Source organism: Stylophora pistillata, chromosome 12 (assembly GCF_964205215.1).
Source record: "Stylophora pistillata chromosome 12, jaStyPist1.2, whole genome shotgun sequence".
Lineage (NCBI taxonomy): Eukaryota > Metazoa > Cnidaria > Anthozoa > Scleractinia > Pocilloporidae > Stylophora > Stylophora pistillata.
This window is the reverse complement of record NC_142530.1, coordinates 29260465-29270464: the sequence shown is the minus strand read 5'-3', so window position 1 is coordinate 29270464 and position 10000 is coordinate 29260465. Positions and strand designations below refer to the sequence as shown.

Sequence of the window (10000 nt, the reverse complement as noted above, 5' to 3'; positions counted from 1 at the left end):
GCGGGCGAACGTGGATTATTCCATAAAGCGATTTCATTGGCTGCTCCAGACAATGCCTCAAATAAGCGGCATCAGACGGCTCAGATGGCCCAGACGATCATTTCACTTGGGTACTACCCACATCCTCAATTGAGAAATACCGGGTGTTACGCTATGAGAAAATGTGACACGAGTGCTTCAAACTGGCATTTTCGTTTACTGATAAAATGAGTTGCAGAGAAAAGATGTGAACTCTGCAACAGCATTGCGTGTCGTTCTCCTCATAGGGATATCTACAGCTCGTTCATAGCTATAGTAAGAGTACACTGTGACTTTGGATGTGGTTCTTGTAGAAGAACCAAAGGAATCGGCATTTTCGAGTTGCCCTTAGCGAAAGATGAAAATCACAAGAGATGGCGCAACGAGTGGCTTGGTGTACTCAAGAAAACAAGGGAAATGGATAAAGATTTTAAAAGACAGATAGATGAAGACAAACTCTACACTTTCGAAAAGCATTTTTTGTCCGAAGATATTGAAATATGTAAGTATTTTTCGATAACTTTTGCTATGGAACGATACGATTGCTGAGCGTAATGTGCGTAGCGTTGCCAAGCTACTAAGATATAAACAAACAGCTTTTTCTTTCGTAGAGAGTCAGGTTTAAGACTTTGTCTGCCTAAATGTCAGAAGTCTTACTGAGCACCAGCGAAAACGAAAGCCATTCCTGGCACCTTACAGGTCTACTCAAGATTGATGGTAAGTCTTGCTTGAACTATTGGTATAATCATAACTTGTTGTTTAGTGCTCAAATTGTCTATCATAAGACTCAATTTATAATAACCTGTTAATTTGATTTTAAGAGCAAAATTACATTTTTATCACTATTATTTTCATGTAAATACTCTTGCCTACAAGTCTGTCATTCAAGTTTAAGAACACAGACTGTATTGATAAATTGCTATGCATTTGAACACAAGTAATTTTTTAATTTATATTTATAGGTTTGGCTTTTTGATGGAATTCCTGCAGTATCTTCAGAGCTGGAAGGAGAGCACTGAAAACCGAGAGGGTGAGTTTACCCAAAATGCAAGATCCAGGATGTTCCTCTCTTGGCAGACATACGAAGGCTTCCAGATTTCTGCAGGGTCTACAATTGAGTGCACCAGGTTTCTTCTTTCAGAGGGGATGGAGTATGTCCTGACAGAAAGGTTCTGTCAAGATCCTGTGGAAGAATATTTTGGAAAGCAGAGGCAGTTTGGCCGCAGGTGTGACAATCCAGATATCAGGACCTTTAGCTACAACAGCAACACTATTAGAATTGAAAGGTCAGTCTCCTGCCAGAGTGGGAACACTAGAGGCAGAAAGGACACAAAAAAAGCCTGGGTTAATGTGACCAATGAAAAGCTACCATGTAGAAAAAAGCAAAGAACTGTTTAGCGTATTCATAGCTAGTAGAGGCACATTCTAAGCCACTCTATTCACACTCTATTTCTAAATTTTTTTACTCCAATAATACAAGATATTCATGTAACAATCAATTAATGCACATAAATCAATCACCAATGTTTCATTTATTGTTTCAACATGTTTAATTTGAAAATAAATATTTACATGACATTTGTGTTGTTTTCCTTACTACATGATTTAGATACATGTTATTATCCTATAACTATCATATTGGTTAATCCAAAGTTAATAGAGGGGTCAATCATATTCATTTTCTTATGACTTTTCAATGGTTTCCATTAGGTATTTAGTTTCTTTGACACGCATTACCTTTATTCAACCAGTAACAACCATTTGTTTTGTTAAATAAGAATTTGTTATCAGATTCCTGAACTCTAAATCTATTGTGCAAGGAACCTTAATACTTTTAGGTACTTGCTATAAATAAAAAATGAAAAATAGAAATTGAAAATTAAATTTTTATACCATATGTGAACAACTCTTAGAATGAAAATGCTCTTCTTGATAAATGACAATAATATTACAACAAATATAGTGAGAAAGCAACAAATATTTCTCCATGTATCATATAACTGTTTTGTCTTGTGTAATAAAAATCTATTACATTACTCAGGCCTTGCTTGTTCTTGATCATGACTTCTCATGATCTCCTTTTGGAGAGCTTTAGCCTTTGTTTGCTTTGCTTTTACTTTGTAGAGCTGAATGATGTCCTCAGCACATGAAAAGGAGCGTACCCTTACATACAAACTTACTATAGCATGAAGCACATTTTTGCTCACTTCAGCCTCTGGGATTAGCTCTGCATCAGAAACCATACATTGGTAGCTTGACAATACCTCACTGTCAGTTACTGAGTTGAGAGTTATGCCAGCAACATCCACTTTTTTCAAGCAGTTAACTGAAGTGAGATGCCAAAATTGATGCTCTGTTTTAAGAGAATTGTTCTGTGCATACTTGGTAATGTTCCACTAGCCACCCCGGCTTAAACTTGACACCAGTTTTTGACTCTCACACCCATACTCTTGTTTACCAGCTTTCAATATTGCCCTTGCCTGTTGGTTTTCTGCTGTATTGTTTCTTGCATACTTTTTATGCAAGTTATGCAAGACATATCCACCAACATACTGAAGACCAGCTTCTTGTTTTTCTGACAATACAGTTTGGGATGAAGGTGGGTTACTGTCAGAAGAAGACTTAATGCCCTTGCAGTAGGACAGGATAAAATCAGCTACCTTGGTTGCAAGCAGTGTTGCAGCATTCTGAGATAGTCCTTTGAAAAGCATTGGAGACTTCAATGGTACTTGAGCATAATAGTTGCCATAGAATTTCTCGGCATTCCCATTTTTTGAATAGCCTTCAAATAATGCCTTCATTACAGAGAATTCTTGAGTTCCTTCTTCAAGCACTTGATACTCGTACTGTTTTAACTCCTTCCTTAGATCTTCTGCAAAAACTTCCCTTTCATAAATGTTCTTTAATGCATTGCGTACAATCTCAGCTAGAATACTAGCAGTCAAAGTCAAACGATGCTCGTTCCGATTTGGATTGTGCTTGGCAGCTCGATGCCTTTGATATCCTCCTCTTGTTTTGTATTTTTTCCCACACTCGCTGCAAACAATCTCGGTTGATTGGACCTACCAAAAAATATTAAATCATAGTTTCAGCATATTAGAGTCTGTCTCTATGAAATATGATCAAATGTTAACATACTTGCCGTCTTCCGAAGGCACTTGCGACAATGTTCAGTTTGTTGTCAGGTTGCATTCTCTGTAAACTATTTTTAACAAAGCAAAACCCAGGCAATATTCAGGCAATTTTTAGTATCTAGGGCACTTCTACCAGAGAAACTAAATACAATTTTATAATTTTTCTAGAATATAGCTAGGAAATTGTTATCTGAAAACGTCGGGAAATTCTCTGTTCTCTAGTAGTTAGTCGCGTGAAAGTACATTAGCGTGTGGCTCCGTAAACCCCTTCAAAAAAAAAAATTATAGACTAAGTAAGAGTAAGCTTCTAAATATTCTGCACTTACTTCACTTGCAGCAGTTAAAAACTGTTCCTGCAGTACTTCATCTTCATCAAAGATGTCTAAAATTGCCTCAAAACTATCGCCAATCAAAATTAGATCCTCTCCACCATCCGCCATCTTTGAACTTGTGTTTGGCTTGTGCACCTTCGCGGTCACGTGACAGGTACTTTCGACATCGGCGCTGCTCTATAGTCTCGCTCTTTGATGCTCGCTGACTTTCATAACCAGTCCCCTCTATTAACTATGCTTCAAAAGACGATCCAGAAAACAGGAAACAGTAATTATACCTCTTCTTCCCTGTTCAAAGCGGATTGAGAGCAATTGGGCATTCATTCCGCATCAGCCACGCTCTATAATGTTTCGTCATATAATGCATTGCTAGCTTTGGACCCGACCTTATTTGAGGGGGATAGATCACTATTTGGCTACCTTCTTGGGAAAGAATACCAAATAACTAACTAGTTGAGTTGATTTTTCAAAGCCACTGTTTCCAAAATGCAAGTATTTGATGTAGGTATACCGACTCGCAGTCGAGTCTGCTGTGTCAGCTGGTGCAGTGATTACTCTCGAAGCGTTTCTTGAGTTCCGAGCTACGTGGAAATGGTTTTATTTCCAGATGTGAGCTTTTTTCGGACCGCTGCCGGGAAAAGGTGCGTGCGAAAAATATGAACGTGCTCCGTGAGTCGTAGTCTTACAACCGGCACGAGTAACTTAACAAGGCACAGAAGCCTCTGGAGAAGAAGTAGTATAAATATAAAGATTTTGAACGTTGGCTTTTACAAATATTTCAGCGAAAGTTGTGGTTTTCCAGGTTTGACCCTTATAAAACTTCCTTTAAATAAACAAATATTCGAACACTACACTTTTCTTTGTCGCACATCTGCAGTGATGTATTATGGGCTATGCCCTTTGCAGATCCTTCGCCTTTTTTTTTTACCTAAAATGAGCTTTATCGATATCCCCCGAAGTACCATGAACATTCAATTATGAAACATTAAATTATGATAGGAGTTAGATAATTGTTTGCTCCTGTTTCGTATATGTAACAGACGACCTTAAATCTTGAAACCACGTGCTTCATAGTCCAATTTTTTACTTTTGCGTTTTATCTCAGTAGACCTCATTTGGAATTAACTAGCGTTATTCTGCACGTGAGAATCATGTTTCTGAACTAGCAACATTGCGCTGACATTTGGTTCACGGTTCGGTTATATCCTCAGAGACCCAGGGGCTGAGTCGATTTCAAGTATGGGCATGAAGAGCCCCTGGGGACATTGTCTTACAAGACTAGTTCCAAACGTTCGCAGTCGTTCTGCCATCTGATTGGTGCCAGAAAATCTTTGTTTTTTTTCTGCCCTCTCACAGTAAAGTGTACTTTAGAAACCTTTCGTGTGTTTTAACACGGACATATATCCTGGTAGCTCAGTTGCTCGCTATGTTTGCTTGGACCGTGCGACGGAGATTTGCTTGAGGTGAAAAGTTTCAGTCTCAACAAACAATGTAAGAGAAATCGATCAGATTGTCCGCGAATATTTTTACCAGAAATTATACTGAATAGTTTCACAGGTATCACTAGAGAACGTGTTTTCAAGTTTGCGAGGTTTGTAAACAACACGATGGTTGCAGTCATTGATATGTCGCTTTAAACGTTAGACGAGATTTAAGCTTAAATCTTTCTAGATTTTTTGCATAATTTGCTATGACTAAAACTTTGCCAATCCCGTGAAGTTATCTCGTCGCACGGGCCACGCAGGTATGTCGAGCAACTGGTACTTGCGTATTTTTCTGTGCGTGCCAAACTCTAATCTAATCTACGCTTGAAAAAAAAGAAAAGCTAAGCGTGGAAACTGTTGTTTATTAGATGTGGGTAGATGACCCTGTACTACTAAGGTAACATTTGCAATAAAGCAAACCCGCCCTTTCCATCCACTATTTCTTGATGTTTGGGTTTGTTTTTCCCATTGAAAGCAGCATCGGATCGATTCCCAATGATCAAAGGTATTTAACTTGGTCTTCAACAATCGACAGAAGAGGTGAAATGACAATGAGCAAGGGACTAGAAGAGAATCCGTAGCCTTCCCAGCTCAAGAATTTCAACACTCTAGGCAGCAGTTGAAAGATTAAACTCTTTCCAAACCACTTCGGTAACTGCCCTAAAACACCTCTCCTCGCGATGTTGTCGTTAATAATTTTTTGTGAAGGTGTGGTCTGATCGTCCGGGTGAGTGAAGTCGTGAGAAGGACTGTTGTCGGTGGTAGTGACTGACGTTTCGACAACCTGTGCAGAAGTCATCTTCAGAGTCAAGTGAATGATTGTCAAGTGGATGATCAACAATCATTCACTTGACTCTGATGATGACTTCCGCACAGGTTGTCGAAACGTCAGTCACTACCACCGACAACAGTCCTTCTCACGACTACACTCACCCGGACGATCAGACTACACCTTCACATGTTACCCCCGGGTTCAAACCATTTACTGCATTAATAATTTTTTGTTCAGATTTTAATTAGCTAACCGGAAACACAGCTAAGCTTTCTCTTAGCGCTTGCCGGAGGTCGTCCACGAACTTAAGGTTCTCTGCAACCTTGGCCCTATTGTGAACGACTTTACTACAAAGCGAAGATTAGATTTTGGCGCGCACAGAAAGCAGAAAGCTCCGTAGGCGAAAGCGCCAGTTGCTCGACCTACCTGCGTGGCCCGTGCGACGAAATAACTTCAAGGGATTGGCAAAGTTTCAGTCACAGCAAATTACGCAAAAAGTCTAAAGATTAAATCTTAAATGTCGTGTAACGCTTAACGCGACATATCAATGACTTCAACCATCGTGTTGTATACAAACCTCACAAACTTTAAAACACGTTCTCTCTTGATACCTGCGCAAGTATTCCGTATAATTTCCTGTAAAATTTTCGCGGACAATCTGATCGATCTCTCTTACATTGTGTGCTGAGACTGAAACTTTTCACCTCAAGCAAATTTCCGTCGCACGGTCCAAACAGTCATAGCGAGCAACTGAGCTACTAGCATATATGTCCGTGTTAAAACACACGAAAGGTTTCTAAAGTACATCAGAACATAGCTAGCAGAGTCGCGCAATCAAATTCATTATACGTGAGCGTGCTCAAAATCCCGATAGTGCACGCTGATAGCGTCAGAAAATCCGACTTCGCCAGAAATTTTTTTTTTCGCGCGAGCGGCCATTGTTAGCGCGGGGAAAAATAATATATTTCGCGACAATAATGGATACAAACAGACACTCGACCTACTAGTCCGAAAACGAAGACAATGTTTGGACCTTTTCCCTTGGGCTAGAGTTCTTAAATGAGGCAGAAAAAGAGAAAAACAAAGGAAAAGCATACTCGGCATCAGCGCCATCACGATTCGCTTTAACTGATAGTGTTGTCCGTTTTTCGCGTCGGATTTGATGCACAATTCCACTGGCTATGTTCTAAAACAATTAGTTCATGCTTTCAGCTGTGCACTATCGAGTCATGGAGCACGTGGGAAGTTTGGAGAGCACTCATGAAGCTAGAGTTGCCCTCGGCTATCGCCTCGGGCAACTCTTACGCTTCTTTCGTGCTCTCCAAACTTCACGCGTGCTCCATAACTCGATAGTGCACGCTAAAGAATGAACCAATTGTTAACTTTACTCTGATAGGGCAGAAAAACACAAAGATTTTCTGGCACCAATCAGATGGCAGAACGACTGCGACCGTTTGGAACTAGTCTTGTAAGACAATGTCCCCAGGGGCTCTTCATGCCCATACTTGAAATCGACTCAGCCCCTGGGTCTTCGAGCATGGGTTCGGTTGTAGACTTATATAAGATATCTTACGCAAAGTGTTTCAACGGAGTGGGAATAGAGCAACCCCGAGTTACGCTTTGTAAAACAATCATTATCAGGTGTTGACTATCCTGCCAAGTTCTATCGCTATTGAGGGAGCAATGCAACAACTTTAGGACTGCAATCCCCTTTTGTGATACAGCAATATGGACGGTAAGATGATATCATGTTAAATAAGATGTAGATTGGATGTAAAATGCGAAACAATGGAGTTTGTGTTTGAATGTGAACACTTTCGAACAACTGACGGCATCGTCAAATCAGCTCATTTTATCCAACTTTAAAATTTGATTAAATCGCACTGAATCATTTCCCTAAAAAAATCGTTTGGAGATCGAAAAGAACCACACTTCGCCTTCCAAAAGCCAGATTTTCAGTCGATTATTTTGTATAGCACATAGTAAAATAACGTCAACGGGTTAGTTTTTACCTATTTTTAATCTTGTTAGAAGAAGGTCGGTTAAATTCAGTTAGATTGTGTAAATAAACCATCAAGAATTGCTCAAATTACTGTCAAGATATGTATTGATGTTGTTTTCAAGATTTGGTAGCTTTTATCGGTCCAAGTGTTTTCAATTCGTGGCGCGACGCTCCGAGATTAGTCTGAAATTTTGAGCTTCAAAAGCGGCATTTGGTCGAAATTCAGTTATCGAGTTTTTCGAAAATATATCGATATTCAGCCAAACGAAGTATGCAGTGCTTTATTTCACCATAAGGCCCAACTAACTTGAGAATATGAGACGAATCTATTTTTTGGCTGTTGTCACCAAATGTTTGACCGTTGGTAAGATTCGTTCGTAAGTCGCTCTTACTACAACCGTCGGCGAATTATTTTTAGGGAGGTTTTGGTGGATTTTCCAAGTCATGACCCAAAACCGTCTTTGTCCTTTTTACTCTCAAGTCTGTTGTATATGGTAGGTTGGCATGTGTCTTAACAATGGTTATGGTCTTACCTCAATCAACTAGGTTTTTCGCTTATTTTTTTACCGTGTTTTGGAGGTAATTTTTATTATTGCCGATTCGAGCTTCATGGGCTAACTAGAGGAAAAACTTAGGTAAAACTTATTTTTCAATTGGCCCCCAAATCCCTCACTATTGTCAGTTAATTAATTGTTTGTCTATGTAGCTTTCGGTCTAACTAGTCCATTTACCTCCAAAAATTGCGTGGGCTTTGTCTCATCAGTAAAACTGGTGCCGTTTCCTTCACTTTCTTGTGTTATTAGAAACGAATGGCGCAATGAATTCCAAACCAGCTTAGTTATATTTCACTTTGCTGTATGTGTCATGTTCTTGAAGTTGTTGCTTCTTATGTTCTCTTCCGTTTAAGGTAATGTGAAGTGACCCAATAATTGGTACTATAGACAGATTGGATGGCTGTGACATTTACTGTGGCTAGCTGTTATTGAAGAGTTTGTCATTATTCCCAGAAGCTTACTTCTTGTTGAAATTATTAGTGTTTTGTTCTCTGTACACAACTTGTCTAGACTAATATGCTATATAGGATTTGTCTACTGTATTTGTGACGGTAAAATTACCATTAAAGTTTTCAGAAGTTTTGTCCATATTTCAGTGAAAATGAATGTGAGTAGTAATCAGTTTTATCAAAAACTAGATAATTGGATAATGCAATTCAAGACTTTTTATTGGCTTAGCCATTATAGTATATCAGCCAATATACCATAATCTACAAATATGGTAAGCATACGTGTCAGTTTAAAATTAAAAGGGAGGTAAAAATCTAATAAAATTTAATAATTTAATTTAACGTTTTTAATAAAACAATTATTCCACTCGCGCTTGTTGGATAGGAGGTGATTACAGCCAACGAGGCGTGTAGCACCTCGTTGGCTATCAATCATCTCATATCCAGTGCACGCTCGTGGAATAATCGTTAAATATTCCTTAGGAGTGTTAAAGCTTCCAGAATGAGAGCTGATAAATTTCTTGGGAATGAGTGATTCATACATGATTTGCCTCCTGTAAAATTGACACAGCCAAACCCCCCTGGCAAATGTCATTAAATTTCTTTAAATAGCAGTCAGGTTGGAGCCCATTACCACTTAATGGGCAGTATCAAAGTCTCCTTTTGACTTCAGTCTTATTTCTCTAAAACCTAATAGGAGTAAATCATACATTTTCATAAAGAGGTCAACAAAACTCTCCTCATTATTTTAATCTGACTTCATTCAGTCTTGTTCCCAGGGGATACAAGCCTTGGGAAATAATTGCTTTTTGTCCTCACTGATACCATCAGCTGTTAAAAAAAACAATAAAAACACTGTGGTCTTGAATTACTGTAAAATATTGTAGAAGTCTGAGCTTTCACCACTCAAAGGCATCATCAGGGACGGATAAGATAAAATATTTCACGAGGGCCGAATAAAAGGGAGAGAAGTGTCACTATACCAATGAGCTAGTGTCACTGTGATTGATCAGCTGTACAGGTTCTCATAAAATTGTAAGATACCTCTTATAATTTAATAAGTTGAAAAGTAAGGTTGTGAAGGGTGTATCTGATGTTTTTGGGTAGCAAGGATAGATGAAGTGGAATATAATTTTTATTGGGATAATAATTGATTTATTTAACTATTATTACAACTGGAGGCTCAGGATGTTATTTGATTTTATTCACCTTTAGGCAACAGGCTGGTTTTTCTTTATTCGTTCACACCTCTCCA

At 38.8% G+C, this 10000-nt stretch overlaps 2 protein-coding genes and 2 long non-coding RNA genes across 5 annotated transcripts in view; 2 read left to right on the top strand and 2 right to left on the bottom strand.

The window, feature by feature from the left end:
* LOC148719545 (uncharacterized) overlaps nt 1-115 on the bottom strand; it is a 22730-nt gene extending 22615 nt beyond the window's left edge. For both annotated transcript variants that reach the window (XR_015993866.1, XR_015993867.1), the window contains exon 1: nt 1-115. This exon is cut by the window's left edge and continues 221 nt beyond it. The gene's annotated coding sequence lies outside the window, so the exon portion shown is untranslated.
* A 59-nt stretch (nt 116-174) lies between these two features.
* Nucleotides 175-2054, top strand: LOC148719544 (uncharacterized). The gene is made up of 3 exons (XR_015993869.1): nt 175-520; nt 630-735; nt 981-2054. It is a non-coding gene; the product is annotated as an uncharacterized LOC148719544 (long non-coding RNA).
* Nucleotides 1532-3605, bottom strand: LOC111347172 (uncharacterized). The gene is made up of 2 exons (XM_022954429.2): nt 3479-3605; nt 1532-3080 (listed from the first exon to the last, which is right to left on the bottom strand). Exons 1-2 carry the CDS (start codon nt 3590-3592, stop codon nt 2415-2417), a joined length of 780 nt encoding a protein of 259 aa, XP_022810164.2. The 5' UTR covers nt 3593-3605; the 3' UTR covers nt 1532-2414.
* Nucleotides 3606-7350: 3745 nt separating this feature from the next.
* Nucleotides 7351-8886, top strand: LOC148719543 (uncharacterized). Its single transcript, XR_015994124.1, has 2 exons — nt 7351-7475; nt 8650-8886. It is a non-coding gene; the product is annotated as an uncharacterized LOC148719543 (long non-coding RNA).
* Nucleotides 8887-10000: the final 1114 nt, after the last annotated feature.

Bases quoted from the DNA above. Each gene is read 5' to 3' on its own strand.
- LOC111347172 (XM_022954429.2), bottom strand. From the start codon at position 3,592: ATGGCGGATGGTGGAGAGGATCTAATTTTGATTGGCGATAGTTTTGAG. The intron at 3,081-3,478 runs GTAAGTGCAGAA...ATTTTTTGGTAG, and splicing joins TTTTAACTGCTGCAAGTGAA to GTCCAATCAACCGAGATTGT.